Source organism: Vigna unguiculata, chromosome 4 (assembly GCF_037176805.1).
Source record: "Vigna unguiculata cultivar grain cowpea cultivar isolate G323 ecotype 2 chromosome 4, ASM3717680v1, whole genome shotgun sequence".
In the NCBI taxonomy this organism is placed as follows: Eukaryota; Viridiplantae; Streptophyta; class Magnoliopsida; order Fabales; family Fabaceae; genus Vigna; species Vigna unguiculata.
In genome coordinates, this window is record NC_140795.1 from 3,639,042 (window position 1) to 3,661,778 (window position 22,737).

The 22,737-nt window shown below is 35.1% G+C and overlaps 3 protein-coding genes across 5 annotated transcripts; 2 read left to right on the top strand and 1 right to left on the bottom strand.

The window, feature by feature from the left end:
- Positions 1–1,042: 1,042 nt before the first annotated feature.
- On the top strand, positions 1,043–5,174 carry LOC114181852 (transmembrane 9 superfamily member 3-like). Its single transcript, XM_028068459.2, has 7 exons — positions 1,043–1,378; positions 1,468–1,508; positions 1,963–2,545; positions 3,056–3,193; positions 3,310–3,466; positions 3,573–4,057; positions 4,618–5,174. Exons 1-7 carry the CDS (start codon positions 1,218–1,220, stop codon positions 4,835–4,837), a joined length of 1,785 nt encoding a protein of 594 aa, XP_027924260.1. The 5' UTR covers positions 1,043–1,217; the 3' UTR covers positions 4,838–5,174.
- Positions 5,175–6,150: 976 nt separating this feature from the next.
- On the top strand, positions 6,151–22,105 carry LOC114180404 (mitogen-activated protein kinase 12-like). 3 transcript variants are annotated; one of them, XR_014994549.1, is made up of 7 exons: positions 6,151–7,004; positions 7,353–7,480; positions 16,879–16,906; positions 19,866–19,971; positions 20,227–20,409; positions 20,678–20,831; positions 21,365–22,105. XR_014994549.1 is itself a non-coding variant. In XM_085672511.1 (7 exons), exons 1-6 carry the CDS (start codon positions 6,988–6,990, stop codon positions 20,791–20,793), a joined length of 582 nt encoding a protein of 193 aa, XP_085528637.1. In that variant the 5' UTR covers positions 6,301–6,987; the 3' UTR covers positions 20,794–20,831; positions 21,365–22,105. The 3 variants fall into 3 exon arrangements, 1 of the variants encoding a protein (XP_085528637.1); XM_085672511.1 differs by having other exon boundaries at positions 6,301–7,004; positions 20,674–20,831; XR_014994548.1 differs by lacking the exon at positions 16,879–16,906 and having other exon boundaries at positions 20,674–20,831.
- LOC114191490 (putative disease resistance RPP13-like protein 3) lies at positions 21,334–21,963 on the bottom strand. Its single transcript, XM_085672512.1, has one exon. It carries the CDS (start codon positions 21,961–21,963, stop codon positions 21,361–21,363), a length of 603 nt encoding a protein of 200 aa, XP_085528638.1. The 3' UTR covers positions 21,334–21,360.
- Positions 22,106–22,737: the final 632 nt, after the last annotated feature.

A 22,737-nucleotide genomic window follows, 5' to 3' on the forward strand; every position in this document is an offset into this window, starting at 1 on the left:
ATTATATCACTTGTATTTTGAGAACTTTAGTCTTCCTTAAAATCATATACTCTTCCTCTACAATACTAAGAGTACTCAAATAAATCAAAATCACCAAAACAATGAATTTTTAAATGACTCCAAAAAGTATGAACTAGATCATCATGTTGATGTACATAACGATGTTTTTATATATATATATATATATATATATATATATATATATATATATATATATATATATATATAACTAAAAGGTCAGTTGCCAAAAAAAAAAACTTGTTTCTTTGCATTGCAAAGGTAAATCAAACATAACATAAAACACAATTTTGTAATCCGACATTGAAAGAAATCTTCTACCGAACGTTCTCTTAATTTTGTTTAAAGCATTTAACATAATTGTGTACTATTTCTAACAATTTTCTTTTTAACATCTAGAAAAATAGCGAAAAACTAAAACAAAGAGAATCTTCCACCATTTTCTTACAAATTTGGTTATAATAATTAAAAAATTAAAAGTAAAAAACAAAATAGTGTATATGCATTCCATCTCTTTCTCACTCTTCTTTATTATATGTTTTTTTTTCTGCCGCATAAGCACTTATCTACACGCGGCTTCGGCAAAACGTGGATCCAAAATCAGATCTGGTTTGGTTCTAAATCACGTTTGTGGTCGTGCCCCAAGAAGTTGACTACGAATCCCACTCCATCACTCACTTTCCCATTTTTATACCTAAACTTTCGCGGTAAAATTCAATAACAATAATAATAAAATAATAAAATAATATAACAACCTTTTTTCTCCGGAGTTGTTTCTATTAATAATTAAAAATCAATTGATGAAAACAGAAGTTTATAATTTAGGTTATTTATTAATAATTAAAACGTAGCAACTAAAAGTAATTGAGTCATAGTGCCACCGAATTTGAGTGAGTGGGAAGCGAGTCAAAACAGATCAGAAAAACAAAGAGTGTACCAAACTGAGAACACAAACAATGGGTGGTTAAAGCAGCATTTGATCAAAGAAAATGAAAGAATGAAAATAAAGAAAAAAAAAAAATAGAAGAATGAATTGTGTGCGTGAGGTAAAACATCAAACGTTACAGTGTGGCGGTGAGTCTACGTCACTTCATACTCATTCGTTTTCCGTTTATTAGCACTCAAACCGCACCTCTTCTCCCTCGTCTCTTCTCTTCTTCGTCGGTGGGGTTGGGTTTTGAGATCCAAACCTCTTCCCAATGAAGAACCTCTTCTCTTCCTCTTCCTCCTTCTTCTGCCTCCTCCTCACCGCCTTCGCCGCGTTCTCCGCCGTCAGATCTGACTCCTCAGATCACCGCTACAAACAAGGCGACGTCGTCCCTCTCTACGCCAACAAAGTTGGCCCCTTCCACAACCCTAGGTACCGAGATCTCAAACCATTTCACTGCATTTCCTCTCGTTTTTTTTTCTCCTTCAATTGTTTATTGTTTTCGTTTTTCTTTTTCTCAGCGAAACCTACCGTTATTTCGACCTTCCTTTCTGTCCTCCAGGTTTGTTTCTCTCTCGTTTTTTTTTAATGCGTCATTTTTTTTTTTATGTAACCAGTTGACCTCGGGTCACTGGCTCGAATTCGGGAGTGCTGGTTACAGTGACTGGACTTTTCATTAAGCTGACTTGAATCTGAGACAATTAGTTTAAAAAAAAAACTTATTTCGATTTTGGTTAAGCTGATTTGAATTCATGACATCTGGTCAACATGACTCTAACTTGAGACCATTGGTTCAGATGTCTCAAATTCGTGACCGTTAGTTAAGCTGGCTTGAGTATGATACATTGGTAACTTGCTTAAGCTGATTCAAATTCATTACATCTGGTTAGGATGAGTCAAATTTTGTTGGATTGGAATAACCTTTGTTCGTTGATTCACTTGCTTGGTGGTATGTATGTATGTATGCATTTTTACTTCATTTGTTTATTAATTTATGATTTGTGATTACTTACCAGGTGATTTGAAAGAAAAAAAGGAGGCGCTTGGGGAGGTGCTGAATGGGGACCGTTTGGTTAGCGCGCCATACGTTTTAGAATTTCAACGGGACAAGGAGTCGGTTCCTGTTTGCAACACTAAGCTTTCGAAAGAGGATGTGGCGAGGTTCAGATCTGCTGTCCGTAAGGACTACTACTTCCAGATGTACTATGACGACCTTCCGATTTGGGGGTTCATTGGGAAGGTGGACAAGGAGGGGAAGGACCCTAGTGACTATAGGTATTACCTGTATAAGCACATTCACTTTGATGTGTTCTACAACAAGGACAGGGTCATCGAGATCAATGTACGCACTGATCCCAATGCCCTCGTGGATCTCACTGAGGATGCTGAGGTGAATGCCGAGTTTCTGTATACGGTGAAGTGGAAGGAGACCAACACGCCCTTTGAGAAGAGGATGGATAAGTACTCACAGTCGTCATCGCTCCCTCATCATTTGGAAATCCACTGGTTCTCAATTATCAACTCATGTGTCACGGTGCTACTCTTGACTGGGTTCCTCACCACCATTTTGATGAGGGTGCTCAAGAACGATTTTGTCAAGTACGTGATATTAGTTCTTTCTGTGTGTTGAGGTTTTAAATTGTAGTCACATTTTTGTCATGATATTTGTTATTGTATGAAACTCAAGACGAATTGTAGACAAATGCGACTACAGTTGTGGTTGCAATTTTGTTGCAATTCTTGTTGCATGAAATCGCAGCTACAATTGCTGTCACAGTTTTGTCCGTCTTGATATTGCTGGGAAGTATGGACAAATTGTTGGTTCAGTTGCATTTGTTGATATTGTGGACAATGCAACCAAAATTGCAGTCACAGTTTTATTGTGACGATGCTTAATATTGTAGGAAATTGCAGATGAATATTGCCACAATTGCTACTGCAATTTCGTTGCTATCCTTGACAATGTGGATAATTGTGGCTTCAATTGTAGTTTTGGAGACCTAAACAACTTTTACATGGCTAGGATTGTGGTTATGGACCTTTTTAAAACCTTGGTTTTTGGGGTTAATTATTAATTATGCATATTGCTTTTGTTGGAATTGCGAATAGGTATGCACATGATGAGGAGACTGCGGAGGATCAGGAAGAGACTGGCTGGAAATATATCCACGGGGATGTGTTTAGGTTTCCCAAGTTTAAGTCTGTATTCGCAGCTGCGCTTGGATCTGGCACTCAGTTGTTTACCCTGTGAGTTTGCACTGGCCTGTTTCAATTGTGTCTATCAGTGAAGGTTGTTTTAGGAAAACTAAATTGTGATAATTTATTATCTATCTGAACGAGTTGCAATTATGTGTGGTTTGCAGTACTGTGTTCATATTCATATTGGCACTTGTTGGCGTGTTTTATCCATACAATCGAGGGGCGTTATTTACTGCACTCGTTGTCATATATGCACTTACTTCCGGGATTGCTGGGTATACCGCAACTTCATTTTATTGTCAGCTGGAAGGAACAAACTGGGTATTTGCTTACGATTTTTTTTTCTCTTCTACTAGGTGCCATGTTCATAAAATTGCGTTTGTTTTCAGAGAATAATGGTTTTACTTTCTTGATTTTGTTCTGACAGGTTAGGAATCTGCTGTTGACTGGATGCCTTTTCTGTGGTCCTCTGTTTCTGACGTTCTGCTTTTTGAACACTGTTGCAATTGCTTACAATGCTACTGCTGCCCTCCCATTTGGAACAATTGTGGTTATAGTTCTCATATGGACACTTGTTACATCTCCTTTGCTTGTATTGGGAGGAATTGCTGGCAAGAACAGCAAGGCTGAATTTCAAGCTCCTGTTCGCACAACTAAATATCCAAGGGAGATTCCACCTCTGCCATGGTATCGTGGATCAGTTCCTCAGATGGCGATGGCAGGATTTTTGCCTTTTAGTGCTATATACATTGAACTTTACTATATATTTGCCAGTGTTTGGGGCCACAGAATTTATACCATCTACAGCATCTTGTTCATTGTCTTCATCATTCTCTTGATTGTTACTGCTTTCATTACTGTGGCATTGACATACTTTCAGCTTGCTGCTGAGGATCACGAGTGGTGGTGGAGGTATGAAATCACCGTTTATTACAATTTTCTTTCTTGTTTCTCATGGCTTGGTGTTTGTATTCCTTGTCGCTGGTTAGTGAATGAGATGTTAACTGACTTGAATTAGCTGCTAGAATCCTGGATGATTTAACTGATCTATAATGGTCGGTAATGGTTAATTAGGTACTTAATAAGTAAATGCTTATCATACAAACGTATTTTTATTAATTTCACTTTTAAGGTAAAATAGTTTATGAAATAAGCTAATTTATAAAGCTTAACTTTCCCAGACAGATATATTGGTAATATTGTTTTTGACAAGCTACTTCCAACTTTAGGACTTCATTTCTGAATTGGCTAATTCTTTATTGATGGTTTTTAAGCGTCTGACTCATGAGCAGGCATGGATAGATATTCTTACTTTCATGGTTTTATGTGTCTCTTTATATATTTATGTTGATGCTACTATTCTGTATTGGAATGAAAGGATTATGAGTAGTGCTGTTTGTTGACTATTATATTATTTCCACTTTATTTTTGGCTTTTAAGTCGCTTGACCTGTGTTGTTATTTTCCTTGCAGATCATTCCTATGTGGTGGTTCAACTGGGTTATTTATCTATGCCTACTGTCTGTATTACTACTACGCACGCTCCGACATGTCTGGATTCATGCAGACCTCATTTTTTTTCGGATACATGGCCTGCATATGCTATGGTTTCTTCTTGATGCTGGGAACTGTAGGATTCCGTGCTGCATTGCTCTTTGTCCGCCACATTTATCGATCCATCAAGTGTGAGTAGGCATTTTGTCCTCTCGAGTCCACTAGAGCTATTGTCTTCATTTCATAGGGCATTCTGTAGAAAATTATAGTAATTTTGCAGTTCTTTTGTGTACTATAAGGGAAGCTGGGTTGTGGGGGGTTTCTAGCTTCCAGAGCAACTTGTTAGATGGCAAAGGGGTCTTTTGGGGATAACGTCTGTGTACTACCATATCTTTAACCAAACTATTGCAATACTTTTTGGTCCTTTTGAACGAACGTTCTTCAAATTTTAAGTTTTCCATAGAGATTATGGTCAATCCATGTTGTAACACGTTTGGAACTTCTCTACATGAAAAGATTTAGAAATCTTATCAGAATTATCTGTGAGTACCTATTTTTGACAGAAAACGCTTATCATTCAATCATGAAATTCTTGCCGTAAACAGGTTCAGACTAAACAAATAATCTCTATCTGGTAAGAAGAGATAGAAAAACAAAAGATTAGATTACAATTTCGGGAAAGAAATAGGTAGCAAATATGCTAGCAAAAGAGGCAAGTCCGTGGGATGTGACTTGCACACCTGATAGAGTTATATGGGCGAGAAATAGCAATTTTAATTTACAAGTTTAAAATTATGGTTTGGCTAAAGGCCAAGAGAATAAGTGTCTGAACCTGAAAAGCTACACGTGCTTTGCATGGCATAGTAAAAGTTAACAGTAAATACAATGTTTTTGATATTTTAGAAAATAAATATAAATATTTTCTAAACAGGGCCAACACATTCTTTAATTTTATTATATTATTAATTGAGGGCATCCTAACTCATTCTTCACCGATTACCTTTAATTATTTTAAAAATTAATTATTTTATAAATAATTTACTTTTAATATTTTTTACAAATCTTTTTTTAAATTTTAATATTTTTTACAAATCTCTTTTTAATTCTCTTTTGTTTTAAATCATTATTTAAATTTTTTTTACATATTTATTTATTTCTAATATTATTTAAATATTGTTTTAAAACCTATTTTAAATATCTTATTTTTTTTAATATTGTTTAAATATTGTTTTAACAATTATTTTACATATCATTATTTAAATATTGTTTTAACAACTATTTTAAAATTTATATATTTATTATTAATTTTAAATTTTTTAAAAATTAAAAAATGCAAATACAGATTTAACGAATGACTGTTCACGAGTTAATTTAAAATGAATATTTTTTCTTATAATTTGTACCAGTAATTTAAAATGAATATTTTTTCAAATGTCTTCTTTTTCTATTTGAATTTCCCACTTCCATGATTATTAATTTAACACTGTTGCTCAATAAAAACTAAAACAATTAAAAGAGAAATATGAAAGATACAAAATAAAAAATGGAACGTTTGTTCAAGAAAACAAAATTTTCAGAAAATAGCGTAAAAATTACTCTTGAAAATTTTTGGCAATTTTGGTGATATCAATATTATGTTTTCCTTAAAAGAAAGAAAGACCGTTATATATGATGCTCCGTTCCATCTCCGAAGTTTGAAATAAAAGAGGTAGAGCGTGTTTTTGGCGCCTTGTAAATTAGCTCAGACTCCTTTTCTGCGGTTCTTGAATCCATTCTTTCACTCTCTTCCCATGGCTGCTCCATCCGAATCATCTCTCATTTCGAAGCTTCAGTCCTCCGATTCCTCCGGCATCCACGCCCTAGTCTCCGATTACCTCCGTCCCCTAGCAGATCTCAAAGCGACAAAGAAATCCAAACCCGACCCAACCCTAATTCGCTCCCTCGCCAAGCGCTTTCTCTCCTTCCTCAACTCTTCTCTATCCGTCCTCCCCAAACGCCTCCCGGAGCTTTCCAAGTCCAACGACGCCATTTTGCTACTCGAACTGCTCCGCGTTTACAGGCTCTGCCTCGATTGCTTGGACACTGTCGCTTCTCAGTTGGCTTCCAAGCCATTCTCAGTCGAATTCCAGAGACTTCGCTTCATGCACTGTCTCGAGTCCTGCGCACTCTTCGCCGAAGCTGAAGTCGAGGGTTTGGGAGTTCTTGAGAGGCTTCGACAGCCGAAGAGGAAGGGCAAGCTTCTCCCTGAAATAGACAAGGGCGGCGGAGGCAGTAAAGACTTATGTTCGTTGATAGTTGACATTGCCGTGAGCCTCGTGAGGTGTGCATCCGCGGGTTTGGCTAAAGAAGATGGCGATTTCAAGAAGGTGCTTCAGTTGATGTTTAGTTTTGTAATTATCATAATTTAATATGAAATAATAGGAAAAAGAATTGTTGACATTGAGAATTGATTATGAAATTAAGCAAATGAAGAAATTACAATTGAGATAAGATTTATGTAAGAAATATAAGTTTAAGTTTCGGACTACAACTTTATATCCACTATAAAAAATGTCCTTGCACACATGAAACACTAAAAAACGTAATTTTCTCCATAAAAGATAATTATTTAGATGCAATAAAGGAATTATAGCAATAAAGATGGCAACTGTTGTAATTAATGTATGAATTTATTTTTATTATTATATTTTATGCACTTTTTATTTATGGTGCAGATTGGTGGTCGGAATGCAATTTTATACTCTGAACATGATTTGTCCATCCTTGTTCGTGTGCTCCCACCCTCATTGGCATGACGTCTCATGGCTTCTCAGGGCAAAAAATTCCATCAATTACAGCAGCGGTGATTGATTATTGGTCTTATGTTGTTCTTATGTTTATTTGTTTCGAACCAATAATTGTCTAACCTTATATGAGTAATGTTGTTATGCTTAGGTGGTTGGTTATCGATAATGACCCCTAATGAAAGACTAGCGCATTTGTCCATTCTCAGTCTCTGTATATTGAGATGATTGACAATTTGTTTAGGTATCATGAGGTGTTGTGTGTTGTGCGTTGTGCGCCGTGTTTTGTGCGTTGTGAACAGAGCCCATTATCTATGTTTTAGGGGTTAGGGTTTCGATAATGGTGTCTAATACAAAAGTATATTACATCTATGTGTACATACTCAGTCTTTGTACATTGAGATGATTGACAATTTGGTTAGGGTTCATGGGGTGTGGTGGTGTGTGTTTTTCTTTTTTGCGTTGTGTATTGTGTGTTATGTGTTATTAATTGTGTTGTGTGCTGTGTGCTTTGTCGTGTGTTGTGCGTTCTTTATTATTAGTTGTGTGTTGTCTACTTTGTTGTGTTATGTTATGTTTTGTGTGTTGTGCGCAGAGCCTATGTGTCCATACTCAGTCTTTGTTCATTGAGATGATTGACAATTTGCTTAGGGTTCATGAGTTGTTGTGTTTTTGGTGTTATGGTGTGCGTTTTTCTATTTTACGTTGTGCATTGTGTGTTATGTGTTATTAGTTGTGTGCTCTGTGTTGTGTGCTTTGTCGTGTGTTGTGTGTTCTTTGCTATTAGTTATGTGTTGTTTGCTTTGTTGAGTTGTGTTATGTTTTGTTTTGTGTGTGTTATGTTTTGTTGCGTTGTGATGTGAGTTTTTCAGTTTTGAGTTTTGGGTTGTGTTGTTTGTTATTACTTGTGTGTTATTAATTGTGTTGTGTTCTTTCTCGTGTGTTGTGTGTTTTTTATTATTAGTTCTGTGTTGTCTGCTTTGTTGAGTTGTGTTATGTTTTGTGTGTGTTATTTTTTGTTGCGTTGTGGTGTTTTTCAATTTTGAGTTTTGTGTTGTTTTATATTACTTGTGGGTTGTGTGTTGTGTTTTGCGTGTTGCGTGTTATTAGCTATGTGTTGTGTGTTGTACATTGTGTGCTATGTGCAGTCTGCTGTGTTTTTTTCGTTGTGTCGACTTTTGTGTGTTATGCGTAGAGCGTATCATTAATGATTTATGAGTTAGCGGGATTTAGGGGGTTAGGGCTTTCAATAATGGTGCCTAATACAAAAGTATAGGACATCTATGTGTACATACTCAGTCTTTGTACATTGAGATGATTGACAATTTGCTTAGGTTTCATGGTGGTGTGTGTTTTTCTTTTTTGCATATGTGTATTGTGTGTTATGTGTTATTAATTGTGTTGTGTATTGTGTGCTTTGTCGTGTGTTGTGCGTTCTTTATTATTAGTTGTGTGTTGTCTACTTTGTTGTGTTATTGTTATGTTTTGTGTGTTGTGCACAGAGCCTATGTGTCCATACTCAATCTTTGTACATTGAGATGATTGACAATTATCTTAGGGTTCATGAGTTGTTGTGTTTGTGGTGTTATGATGTGCGTTTTTCTATTTTACATTGTGTATTGTGTTATGTGTTATTAGTTGTGTGCTCTGTGTTGTGTGTTGTGTGCTTTGTCGTCTGTTGTGTGTTCTTTGTTATTAGTTCTATGTTGTTTTCTTTGTTGAGTTGTGTTATATTTTGTGTGTCTTATGTTTTGTTTTGTTGTGGTGTGTGTTTTTCAGTTTTAAGTTTTGGGTTATGTGTTGTTTGTTATTAGTTGTGTATTGTGTGTTGTGTTTTGCATGTTGCGTCTTATTAGTTGTGTGTTGTTTGTTCTATGTTGTGTGTTGTGTTGTGTTGTCTGTTGGTTATGGGCTGACGCATGCTGCGTGTGCCGTCTGCTGTGTTTTTTTCGTTGTTTCAACTTTTGTCTGTTATGCGTAGAGTGTATCATCTGTGATGTATGAGTTATGGTTATTTAGGGGTTGAGGCATTTAGGGATTAGAAGGATTTATAAGTTAGGAGGATTTATGGTTTAGAAATTTAGGAGTTAGGGGTATTTAGGGGGTTACGACTTTCAATAATGGTGCCTAATACAAAAGTATAGGATATCTATGTGTACATACTCAGTCTTTGTACATTGAGTTGATTGACAATTTGCTTATGGTTCATGGGGTGTGGTGGTGTGTGTTTTTCTTTTTTGGGTTGTGTATTATGTGTTATGTGTTATTAATTGTGTTATGTGTTGTGTGGTTTGTCGTGTGTTGGGCGTTCTTTATTATTAGTTCTTTATTATTAGTTGTGTCTTATCTACTTTGTTGTGTTATGTTATGTTTTTTATGTTGTGCACAGAGCCTATAATATATGATATATGTGTTAGGGGTTAGGGATTTAGGGGTTACGGGTTAGTAGTTAGGCGTTATAGGTTTTCATTGTCATGTTTGTATTACTTTTGTTGTTTTCGGCATTTACTTGAAATAATTGTGGTTTTAAACCTAGACTTCGTAATTCTGTTATTTATATTGATTTTGGCTTTATTGACGTAAAATGTTAAATATTATAGGTTCTTAAGATACATTATCTTTTAATTGTTCGAGTATTATGTACAAGCAGAATTATATCATTTTTGATTTACTGGAGTAGAAGGTCAAGTTTTACGAGTTCGTAAGGTAAATTGTTTTTTTCATATGTGAGAACTATGTAGTTTTTGTCATGAACTATCATTCTTATTTATTTGTATATTTCTTTGTCTTACAAAAATTGTAATTTGAGATGTAGTTTCGCCTGTTGTTGTTATCACCATCGTGTTGAATTTGAAATTGCGTTTAGTTGCAGATTCGAGATGGGGAGGACTTCAATTCAAGAAACATGAGTTGAATTTTCAATAATAAGATGTTTAATTCAACTTTTGATCCAACTTTTTATGTCCTTTGTTCAATATTATGATTTTTTTTCTGAACTCTTTCTCTAGGCATTATTCTAGATAACAAAACATGAACAATGGTTTGTGATTAGCATTTTTCAAGGATGTGGTGTTCGAGGATTTGTAGATCTTCTGAATAGTGGTCGAAAGAAAGGAATTGTAAGATCCAGTATTACATGCTGACTTAGGGTATTATTTTCTTACTATAAATTGTAATTTGAGATGTAGTTTCGTTTGTTGTTCTTATCAAAGTTTTGTTGAATTTTGAAATTGCATTTAGTTGGAGAAGGGGAGGTTTTTTAGATCCAAGCAATGGAAGTTGGATTTTCAATAATAAGGTGTTTCATACAACTTCTGATCCAAAATTTTGTGTACTTTGTTAAAGATTATGATTTTTATTTTCGAACTCTTTCTTTTTGGTCAAGAAAACATTAAAAGTGGGTTGTGATTAGCATTTTTCAAGGATCTGTAGGAGATCTTCCGAACTGTGGTCGAAGGAAATGAATTGTAAGTTCCAAAATTACATGCTGACTCAAGTTATTATAATCTTACTACATTTTTCGTTTCTTCATTTTTATAGGTGATTGAACCATGTTGCAATATATTTGAAGATCTTTGCAAAAAAGCTTTCACACTTCAGGTTAGAATGGTGAAAGTTGAATTCATGGACTCTGAACTTCCTTGGATTTTGCATTTTGTTTCCTAATTCCTGAGACAAGAAATTTTGGTCTTTATTGTGAGTTTATTTTATTTTCATTGTGGAATTGTTCCAGTTCATTATTGCTGAAAATTAATTGAACTGATAAGGTCAGTGAAGAATAAGATACTTGCAGAAGTGGGAATTGTAACCTAGTGTTTGGCTCCACCATTGAATGTTCATAATCAATATTTTATTAATCTTTTGGTTGAAGATCATTCTTAAGGTATTATGTTACATTCAATAACGTATTTCTTGTAATATTATCAGTCGTATATGTTGTATTTGTCCTTTATGATAGATATTTCTTTATCATTTCATTATTTTTTATGTGGTGTAGCTTGGTGGCTTGAATTCAACACTACAAGGCAAACGTTGACTTTCTGTACTTGGTTTCTATGTTTCCACCAACATTATTGCCATGTTTGTATTGCTTTCGCTATTGCAGGCATTGAGTCGAAGCAGTTATGGTTCTCAACCTTTACTTAGTAATTATTCTATTTCTATTCATTTCTCACCATTGAATGGTAATAATCAATATTTTACTAATCTTTTGGTTGAAGATCATTCAGGTATTATGTTACATTCAATTACTTATTTCTTGTAATATTATCAGTCATATGTGTTGTATTTGTCTTTTATGATAGAGATTTCTTTATGATTTAATTATTTTTTATGTGGTGTAGCTTGGTTGCTTGAATTCAACACTACAAGGCAAACGTCAACTTTCTGTACTTGTTTCCTGTGTTTCCACCATCATTATTGCCATGTTTGTATTGTAGGCATTGAGTCGAAGCAATTATGGTTCTCAATCTCTACTTAGTAACTATTCTATTTCTATCCATTTCTCACCATTGAATGTTAATAATCAATATTTTACTAATCTTTTGGTTGAAGATCATTCTTAAGGTATTATGTTACATTCAATTACCTATTTCTTGTAATATTATCAGTCGTATATGTTGTATTTGTCCTTTATGATAGAGATTTCTTTATCATTTCATTATTTTTTATGTGGTGTAGCTTGGTGGCTTGAATTCAACACTACAAGACAAACGTTGACTTTCTATACTTGTTTCCTGTGTTTCCACCATCATTATTGCCATGTTTGTATTGCTTTTGTTATTGCAGGGATTGAGTCGAAGTAGATATGGTTCTCAACCTCTACTTATTAGTTATTCTATTTCTATCCATTTCTCACCATTGAATGTTAATAATCAATATTTTACTAATCTTTTGGTTGAAGATCATTCTTAAGGTATTATGTTACATTCAATTACCTATTTCTTGTAATATTATCAGTCGTATATGTTGTATTTGTCCTTTATGATAGAGATTTCTTTATCATTTCATTATTTTTTATGTGGTGTAACTTGGTGGCTTGAATTCAACACTACAAGACAAACGTCGACTTTCTATACTTGTTTCCTGTGTTTCCACCATCATTATTGCCATGTTTGTATTGCTTTTGTTATTGCAGGGATTGAGTCAAAGCAGATATGGTTCTCAACCTCTACTTATTAGTTATTCTATTTCTATCCATTTCTCACCATTGAATGTTAATAATCAATATTTTACTAATCTTTTGGTTGAAGATCATTCTTAAGGTATTATGTTACATTCAATTACCTATTTTTTGTAATATTATCAGTCATATATGTTGTATTTGTCCTTTATGATAGAAATTTTTTTATCATTTAATTATTTTTTATGTGATGTAGCTTGGTGGCTTGAATTCAACACTAGAAGGCAAATGTCGACTTTCTGTACTTGTTTCCTGTGTTTCCACCATCATTATTGCCATGCTTGTATTGCTTTTGTTATTGCAGGGATTGAGTCGAAGCAGTTATGGTTCTCAACCTCTACTTAGTAATTATTCTATTTCTATCTATTTTGACTTTACTGAAGTATAAGGTCAAGTATTATAAGCTCCTAAAGTAAATAGTTTTTAAAGTATTCGACTATTCTGTAAAATTTATCATGCACCACTAATCTTAACTATATTAATTTTTCGTTGTTTAAGAAAAATTGAAATTTGAGCCATAGTTTCGTTTGTTGTTATTAATGTTTTGTTCAATTTGAAATTATTTTTAGTTGGAGATATGAGAGGGAGAGGGCTTCAATCGAAGAAATGAGTGATGAAACTTCAATTATAAGGTGTTTAATTCATCATTTGATATAAATTTTTAAGTTCTTAGTTGAAAGATATGAGTTTTTATTGATTGGATTTATTCTCTAAACATTATCCAGTGGTTGATTTTTTGTTCGTATGTGATGTTTGAGGATTTATGAGATATCTTTTGAACTGTGGTCAAAGGAAATCAATTGTAAGTTTCCTTTAAATATAATTAGTTTTATATGTTATTTATGATGGAACTTTCTTTCTCGTATCGTTGTTTTTTTATTTAAGGTGTAGATTGGTGGCCTTAATGCATATTATACATTGAACGAGGTATTTCAAATGTTATTTTTTCATGTGCACCCACCCTTATTGGCATTGATGTCTCATGGCTCCCCAGGCAAACAATTTCTTCAATTGCAGCAATGAATGATTAGTCATCTAATGTTATTTTCATGTCAATTTGTTTCAAGTTAATAATTGTCTGACCTTATACGAGTAAGGTTATGCTTAGGTGGTTGGCTTACGATAAAGAAGCCTATTATAAAAGTATTGGGCATCTGTCCATGCTCAGTCTTTATACATTGAGATAACTTACAATTTGCTTAGGGTCCATGGGGTGTGTGCTTGGGGTGTTATGGTGTGTAATTTTGTGTTTTGAGTTGTGTGTTGTGTGTTGTGTTGAGTGTTATTACTTGTGTGTTGATTGTTATGTGTTATTAGTTGTGTGCTGATGTGTTGTGTTGTTGTACTGTTGTGTGCTGATGTGCTGTGTTATGCTGATGTGCTGTGTTGTTGTGCTGATGTGCTGCTTTCTTGTTGTGTTGCTTGTAGTTGTGTGTTGTGTGTTGTTGTGTGCTGCTGTGCTGTTGTGATGTGTGTTGTTTGTCGATAATGGCGCCTAATACAAAAGTATATGGCAAAAGTATATGACATCTATCTGTCCATTCTTATTCATTTTACATTTAGATGATTGACAATTTTCTTATGGTTCATGGGATGTTGTGGTGTGTAATTTTGTGTTTTGAGTTGTGTCATGTGTTGTGTATTATTATCTATATGTTATTAGTTGTTTGTTGTGTCCTTTGTTCAATTGCAGCAATGAATGATTAATTATCTAATGTTATTCTCATGTCAATTTGTATCAAATTAATAATTGTTTGACCTTATACGAGTAATGTTATGCTTAGGTGGTTGACTTTCGATTAAGAAGCCTAATATAAAAGTATTGTGCATCTTTCCATACTCGGTCTTTATATGTTGAGATGACTGACAATTTGCTTAGGGTTCATGGGGTGTCTGCTTGGGGTATTATGGTGTGTGATTTTGTGTTTTGAGTTGTGTATCGTGTGCTATTAGCTGTGTGTTGTGTGTTGTGCATTGTGCGTTGTGGTTGTGTTGTGCTAATGTGTTGTGCTGTTGTGTTCCTATGTGCTGTGTTGTGCTATTGTGCTACTCTCTTGTTGTGCTGCTTGTTGTTGTGTGCTGTTATGTGATATTGTGTTATGCTGTTATGCTGTGTTTTGTTTGTTGTCTATATGACAAAAGTATATGGCATCTATATGTCCATACTTATTCTTTTTACATTGAGATTGTTGACAATTTGCTTATGCTTCATGGGATGTTGTGGTGTGTATTTTTTTTTAGTTGTGTCGTGTGTCGTGTATTATTATCTGTGTTATTAATTGTTTGTTGTGTCCTTTGTAGCAGTGAATGATTAATTATCTAATGTTATTCTCATGTCAATTTGTTTCAAATTAATAATTGTCTGATCTTATACGAGTAATATTATGCTTAGGTGGTTGGCTTTCGATTAAGAAGCCTAATATAAAAGTATTGGGCATCTTTCCATACTCAGTCTTTATATGTTGAGATGATTGACAATTTGCTTAGGGTTCATGGGGTGTGTGCTTGGAGTGTTATGGTGTGTGATTTTGTGTTTTGAGTTGTGTGTCGTGTGTTGTTAGTTGTGTGGTGTGTTGTGTGTTGTGCGTTGTGCTTTTGTGTGCTAATGTGTGCAGTTGTGTTGTTGTGTTTTGATGTGTTGTTGTGTTGCTCTCTTGTTGTGTGCTATGTGTTGTTGTGTGATATTGTGTTGTTATGCTGTGTTTTGTTTGTCGGCTACGGACTGACGCATGTATCATCCATCGTGTCATATATGATTAGAGAGTTATGGTAATTTAGGGGTTAGGGGCATTCAGTGGTAGTTGTAGTGGTTAGGAATTAGGGGATGTAGGGGTTAGGGGGATTTAGGGGTGGGGGTTGCTAGAATTTAAGGGTTAGGAGGTGGGGAGAGGGGGATTTAGGAGTGGGGGGGTTCTTTGTTAAGGGGATTTAGGGGTTAGAGTGTGGGGGGTTAGGGGTGGGAGGGTTAGGGGGGATTTAAAGGTTGAGCAGTTATGGGAGTTTGGGGGGAGGGAGTGTTACGGGTAAGGGGGGATTTAAGTGTTAGGGTTTTCGATAATGGCGCCTAATACAAAAGTATAGGGCATTTTATCTGTCCATACTTATTCTTTTTACATTGAGATGATGGACAATTTGCTTATGGTTCATGGGGTGTTTTGGTGTGTATTTTTGTGTTTTGAGTTATGTGTTGTGTATTATTAGCTATGTGTTATTAATTGTTTGTTGTGTCCTTTGTTTTGTTGTGTGCGTTGTGTCATGTTTTAGGGGTCAGGGTTTTGGATAATGGCACCTAGTACAAGATTGTAGGGCTTCTATCTGTCCATGTCTTTGTACGTTGAGATTATTGACAATTTGCTCAGGATAATCGAAGTGTTGTGCTTAGGGTGTTGTGGTTTTTCAGTTTTGAGTTGTGTGTTGTGTTGTGGTATGTTGCTTTCATATTTTACTTTCTTAATTTGCATCGAATGTTGCTAGGTGTGACCTCCTTTCAGAGTGAATTTTTGAGGTTAATGGTTAATTTTTGGAATACTGATGGTCACAGGTTCAAGAACAGGTTTTTGTATAGTTAGGTGTGTTGTTCCACTTCGTGCTGCAGTTAGGGTTAAATTAGATTTGACCGATGGTGTGGTTGGTTTTAAAAGCAATTTTTTGATCCTGAAAGTGTTTTCAATTTAGATTTAGATTTAGTTTGTTGTTTTAGTTTTATTAACATGTTTACCGGCACATCTCCTTTTTATTAACTTTTCACTGACTTTCTACAATTTACTAACTAAACTAATACTTCACTTTTGTTTGATTTGGTTTTAAGTTTGATCATACAGGAGTTATAGGTTGATTCACGTAACTAATAGCAGTGCAGTCCAATTTTTGAAGACGATCCTTGTAGAGTTACATTATGGTTCTCTTTTCCTTTTTATTGAGATTTCCTATTTGCATATATGATGTTGCGATTTCCTTTGTATTTTGAGTAGGTAATCCTGGTTTTAGGTTCATTTTTTATGTTTTAAACTTGCTAGACAATTTGCTTAGTATTTCTTTTGCTGTTTAAAGTGCAGTTTTCATTTCTTACTCAAATCTTGAATGTTACTTGCAGATTCGTAGTAAGATTTTATTATTTTGTTGTTGTTTGTGGATATCTAACCTTGGTTTTAACTTTCTTTTGTTGTTACTTGCAGTTTCTTATTATTTTTTGTTGATTTATGTATAGCCTAAAGTTGTCCTGCTTTTACTTTCTTCACTGTTCTGTTTTACTCATTGTTTTTATTTGTGGTGTAGCTTGGTGTCTTAAATTCAACATTACAAGGTGAGTGATTAGTGGTTTTATATTATTTTTATGATTGTTTGTTTTGAACCAATAATTATTTAACCTTATTGGAGTAATGTTGTTTTATATTTGAGTAATCTTATTTATTTGTTTCTTTATTTTTTTTACTTAAACCTATTTTTAACCATATTTTGATTTTTTGTTCCAACTTGAATTACTTACATGCTGATCTTGGGTTTTAAGTCTACTTTTGACTTTCTTTTGTTGGTTTTAAGGTGAGTTTTAGTCTTTATTGTTGATTTGAGTTCAGGTTTTAGATTTTGAACTCCTTGTGCTGTTTTAAAACTTGTTACAATATGTTTGAGCCTTATTCTCGCTACCTAAGCTGATTTTACACATGGGTATAATGTTACATTGCCAACTTTCAAAGTTTGGATATTTCAAACTGTTTGATGCAATCATTCATTGTTAAGTATAGTAAATTTTTCATGATAACTTCAGTTCTAGATCAGTATGACATTTTTGACCTTGTCAGACTTGAGCCATATTGTTTCCTTAATGTGTGTGATGCGCTCATGATTTCTAGTTTTTGGCAAAACTTGAATTGACTCTAGTTGACATAGCTTGTTTTCAATTGCAACTCTTGAGATGATATTAGGCCATTGTTGTTTCTTTAGCCACTTGACCAAATAAAGCCTACCTTGAATCATTTACCATTGAACCCAATTTTTGAGCCTGTTTTGACCTGTTTTTGTGACTGACCTGCTCATTTCAAGCCCTTGGACCAGAAAAACTCTATGTACCTTGCTATTGAGCTGTGAAGGGGGCTTTGGAAGTGTTTTGGGAGATTTTGGTAAAATTCAAGTGTGTGGTGCAAGTTGCTGTAACATTGAGATTGTAACACCTCATTTAATTTATAAAGCTAATTAAAAGGGAATTTCACACGGTATAATATAAGAAGCAAGATCAACGGAGTATAATGCCACTCCTATAGATATCCCAAGGACGATAATAGAGGCACACCACGATGCCATATACAAAGTAATGTAAGAGAGTGATAATAATTTAAATAAATTCCAAGAGAAGACAATACATGGGCCTTAGCCCTAAATGGAAAGTCCAAAAACAGAAGCCAGTCCAGAGGCTAAGCTGGGGAACCATCACCTACCCCAAATCAGTTGGGCCTAGGGCTGGCCCAAAGGGAAACCAGACCCTAAGTCTGCCCTAACACACTCATTCTACTCACTTTCAGAAGCAACCCCCTCTTCCTTAGAGTTGTAGCCGTCTCTCTCTGCTAGGGTTTGGTACGTCAAGCAAGTTCAAATTCAGTTCATTTTTTCCACCTCCTTAAGTTGTTCCTTGAGCTGCCTTGCCCCACTGTCTAGAGTCGAGGTCCTATTCTAGCCATTTCCAGGTAAGGGAAGCTAGGGATCTTTTGTTTAAATCCGATTCTTGCCCATTTGCCACTGTTTTCATGATTGTATGGTTGTTGTGCTACTGTAAAATGTTGAATGGACGTGTATTGCTGTTTGGGGTATGATTGTATGGTGGCTGTTGCTTCAGTGGCGAGACCTGACGTTCTCGCCCAAGTGACCTAGTCTCACCTAGGCGAGACTTGCAGAAACAGGTCCGAGCTCGCGCTCGAGCTCTCGCTCAAGCAGAGTGCTCTCGTTTTGAGTGAGACACCATCTCGCTCAGGCGAGAGAGGCTCGCTTAAACGAGGACGCATGGGGCTTGAGGCACGTTGCTGCATGTGTAGCCCAGGCAAGCAATACACGTCCATTCAACATTTTACAGTAGCACAACAACCATACAATCATAAAAACAATGGCAAATGAGCAAGAATAGAATTTAAACAAAAAATCCTAGCTTCCCTTACCTGGAAATGGCTAGAATAGGACCTCGACTCTAGACAGTGGGGCAAGGCAGCTCAAGGAATAACTTAAGGAGTTGGAAAAATTAAAGGAACATTAGAGACATAAGTTACCCAAAGTAACAGTAGCAGGAAAAATGCCAGCACGGGATGAGGGAACAACTTATGTGGAAAAAATGAACTGAGTTCGAACTTGCTTGACGTACCAAACCCTAGCAGAGAGAGACGGCTGCGATTCTAAGGAAGAAGGGGTTGTTTCTGAAAATGAGTAGAATGAGTGTGTTAAGACAGACTTAGGGTCTGGTTTCCCTTTGGGCTAGCCCTATGCCCAACTGATTTTGGGTAGCCTTTTAAAATAAGGGCAGCAATGTAAGTGGGTCTTACAGAGATCATTTGTAATGTGCTGAAAAGTTTGAAAGTGGCTTGAGAAAGAAAAAAAAAAGAAAAATGAAAGAGAAAAATAAATTGTTTGATTGTACCTGAAAAGAGAGAAAAAAAAATAGAGAATGAGAAGGGCAAAAATGAAAGTAAGAGAGTGATGTCTGAATCTGTGTGATGTCTTGAGGAGCATGACCTTACACTTGATTTTTTCAAATTTCTACCCATTGTTCCTTCACTTCTCTTTAGTGCTTAGCCTTGAATCTTTTTCCATATCTTACCCTTTACCTTGGCCACATTACAAGCTGAAAATAAGTCCTATTGATCTTGAGTTGTATTGATGATGAGTAGTGTGTTAGAGGCTCTTCAAGCCTATGCTAGAGCTAATTCGTGATGTGCTTTGCTGAGAGATAAACACTAGCCTGAAACACATGAGAGGATGAGTTATATACTGACTATGAGGTTGTTTGTGCTGATTTATAAACTGATGTTTGAATGAATACTGCTTGCTTGATATGTTTGACCTGTATTCAACATGTTTGGAGTTTTAAAGCTTTGATTGGTTCTTTTTTCTGGTTCATAACAGTAGCAGCTGGGTAGTGAGATAAGGATTCAATCCAAATCTGTAAATTGTTTCATAGTTTTTGTTTTCATTTGTGTTTGTCCAGGAGTGCAGAGGTTCTTTGAAATTTAAGCTGTCATTGTTTTGGTTATTAGTTGGTAATTCTATGTTATCTTGTTGCATAGTGGGGTTGATCGGTTCAAGAGACCGTTTGCACATCTTGAGGAGCATTATGGGAACAGTGAACGAAACACTCCATTGCAGAGACAACATGTCTTCTTACCTAGGCAAGTCTTGGTTAAACATTTGGTTCAAACTTGTCCAACATGTCCAAATACTGGATTACCAACTTACACATTAAACAGTATTTGTCTTGTTTTTTTGTTTTTTGGAGATTTCGTTGGTTTCATATTTGTTATTACTCATGGATTTTAATCTTATGTCCAGTTTATTAGTGTCTTTTCTTAGATGAGATTGGTAGACAAGTCTGTGAACCTTTTCTATGGTACTGTGGGAGTTATATGCAATTTCACTTTATGCAGAGAGAGAGTTTGTGCTCCCAAGGATGAAAGTAAACAACAGAACAATATTGAAAATGTTCCAGGGTCTGATGCGATAGGTTCTCAAAATGGAACCTCCAGATCAAACTACAGTACGCGTAGCTTGTTAAAAAGTGCTAGTATTAGTGCTTCCAAGTGTGTAGTGGTGAAACAAAATAAAGATCCAGAGGTAGTATCTAACTCTATCTTTTCAAATGCTTGGCTTTATTAAGTGAGAAATTGTTAAATGATTTAAAAACATGAGATTCCAACCAATCTTCAGTATACTACACACATGTAAACGCATTCTTCACTTTAGAATTGGAACCTCATGGTTTTGGACCTCATAATAGTTTCTTCCTAGTTAGATATTTTGAAATATATGGAATAATTGGTTGCAATTTGTGTCGTGAATAAAATATATTGATGTAATTGTGTATTTGTTTTGCATTAGCAAGAGGCAATCAAGGAGATAAATGATGAGACGATGGATGGAGTGACATGTTGCTGCCCTCCATGCTTGATTTTGATTTTGGTGTTGCTTCGTACCTTCTTCCATGCTCTGATTCTTTGAACAACGAGAGAGAGGTGGTGATGGTGGTTTGAAACACTGTTAGTGCTTCTATTGCCTTTATAATTTTATTTATAGGATGATTAGTTAAAGTTTTTGTCCTATATCTTCTATTGCACATTTTGAATGATATAGGCTTTTTTGTTTATTCGATATTACCTTTTAAAATACTTCATATTACTGCTTTAGTTATGGGTAGTAGCAATTTTTGTTTAGTGATGCTTAGTCCCGTCAGATTTTGATTTGGTGAGGAGGCAAACAAACTGTTATTGTCTTTTTCTGTTGTGGTTTCTACGTCCCTGAGCAGTCTGGATTGTTTGAAAAATGTTTATTTTCCACATTCATTCATTTCGCATTTGGAAGTTACTGATAACAAGATCTGATGTGTTGAATTTGAGAAGGTTGGAGTTCAGAAAGTTACTGAATTATTACATTGAGCATTTATCTTCATAACTAATAATATTGATTTCTGCATTTGTTACCATATAGGTTGTGTTTAGATCAGTTTTTCTTTGGGTGTATAAATTACTTTAAAGTTAAAGCTGAAAATAAGAGCTATGTTTATTTCTTTTAGGTTTTAAGAAGGCCAAGCAAAAGCTCCTTAACTCTGCACTCGTTTGACACATAAACCCATGCACGACACTTGAAGTGTTGCTTCACCTGGGTGCTGTTATAGACCTTTCGGGCAAGGGTGGTCTTCCCCAATCCCCCCATGCCAATGGTCGAGACAGCGTTACGATCTGAACCACCTTCCAGGAGTCGATTGATGACAACCTTGGATTCTTGGACAAAGCCAACCACGTCATCTTCCTCCACATTTCTTCTTAGCTTGTGCAGTGCTTTTGCTCTTTCCTTCTCCTCCTCTTCCTCTTCTTCTGCTGCAGATTGATTATTGGTTTCTTTGAAAGCATCATATTTGCTTTTGTTGTCGCGTATTTCGTTGAGAGTGGCTTTGATCTTGTCTATTTTTTCGGCTACGTCATGGAGCAACCTTGTTTGGCCAAAGCCAAGGAGCATCCTCCCCAGAATGGTTCTCCTCTTGAAAATGGAAACTTTGGCCACGAATATGTCGATGACATCCTCGGCTAAGTGGGACACATCTCTGATTTGGTTCAACACTGTATGTTCCATTCCCTTCTTGCTCTTTGTGCTACTGAGCAGCTCTTTCATCATTTGCCGTAGAATGTTTATATTTATGACAGTACCACCGTGTTCAGTTTATTTCCTCTTATTAGATGTGATAGAATCATTAATATATTTAAGTCAAAGACTCAGTGTTGAATGAAAACGAAATTGCTTCAACACCACATTCAAATATAGTGTGTGTTTCGCTGGGGCTTTACTTAGATATAAGAGGATCCAACCCCTTAATAATAACTTTCACCAAATATGTCCCACTCTAATACTTTTCTTTGATTTTTATGAAGAATTAAATTGCTAAAATTATGTTTTACGAATGCTAAAATAATGTTGTATATGAATTTTGATAATGTTAATATCTAGTAGGAAATCGTATTTATTATATATTTTTCGTAGAAGTAATAATTAAATAGGATTTTGATACTTTGAAAAAATATTTGTTAACAAACTTTGACAAATCTTTCATCAAACATTTGTCTTCTCTTTTCAAACCATAATAAATTATTTAAAAAAAAAATATTGATCCAATTGAGTGGTTCATGTGGATATTGTTAAAACTTTGTCCAAAAATCTTTATCCAATTAAATGATAATATAAACCCTATATTAAGTATCAACAAATTTCGTCCCCACTTGGACAAATTCATTGTTGTCTATTTATTCCCGCCTGCATCATAATTTATCACCTACTAATATATTAACACACATATTTTAAAAATGTATATATACAGGCGTGATAGTCTCTATGTTTACACTACATAATAAACACATGCCCCTAACCACATAATAAATACTAGTATGAGACCCG

Coding starts and splice junctions, on each gene's coding strand:
- LOC114181852 (XM_028068459.2), top strand. CDS start 1,218: ATGAAGAACCTCTTCTCTTCCTCTTCCTCCTTCTTCTGCCTCCTCCTC. Junction 3,467..3,572: donor AGCTGGAAGGAACAAACTGG/GTATTTGCTTAC, acceptor TTGTTCTGACAG/GTTAGGAATCTGCTGTTGAC. Junction 4,058..4,617: donor GATCACGAGTGGTGGTGGAG/GTATGAAATCAC, acceptor TTTTCCTTGCAG/ATCATTCCTATGTGGTGGTT.
- LOC114180404 (XM_085672511.1), top strand. Junction 7,481..16,878: donor TTCCATCAATTACAGCAGCG/GTGATTGATTAT, acceptor TTTGTGGTGTAG/CTTGGTGTCTTAAATTCAAC. Junction 20,410..20,673: donor AACAAAATAAAGATCCAGAG/GTAGTATCTAAC, acceptor GTTTTGCATTAG/CAAGAGGCAATCAAGGAGAT.
- LOC114191490 (XM_085672512.1), bottom strand. CDS start 21,963: ATGATGAAAGAGCTGCTCAGTAGCACAAAGAGCAAGAAGGGAATGGAA.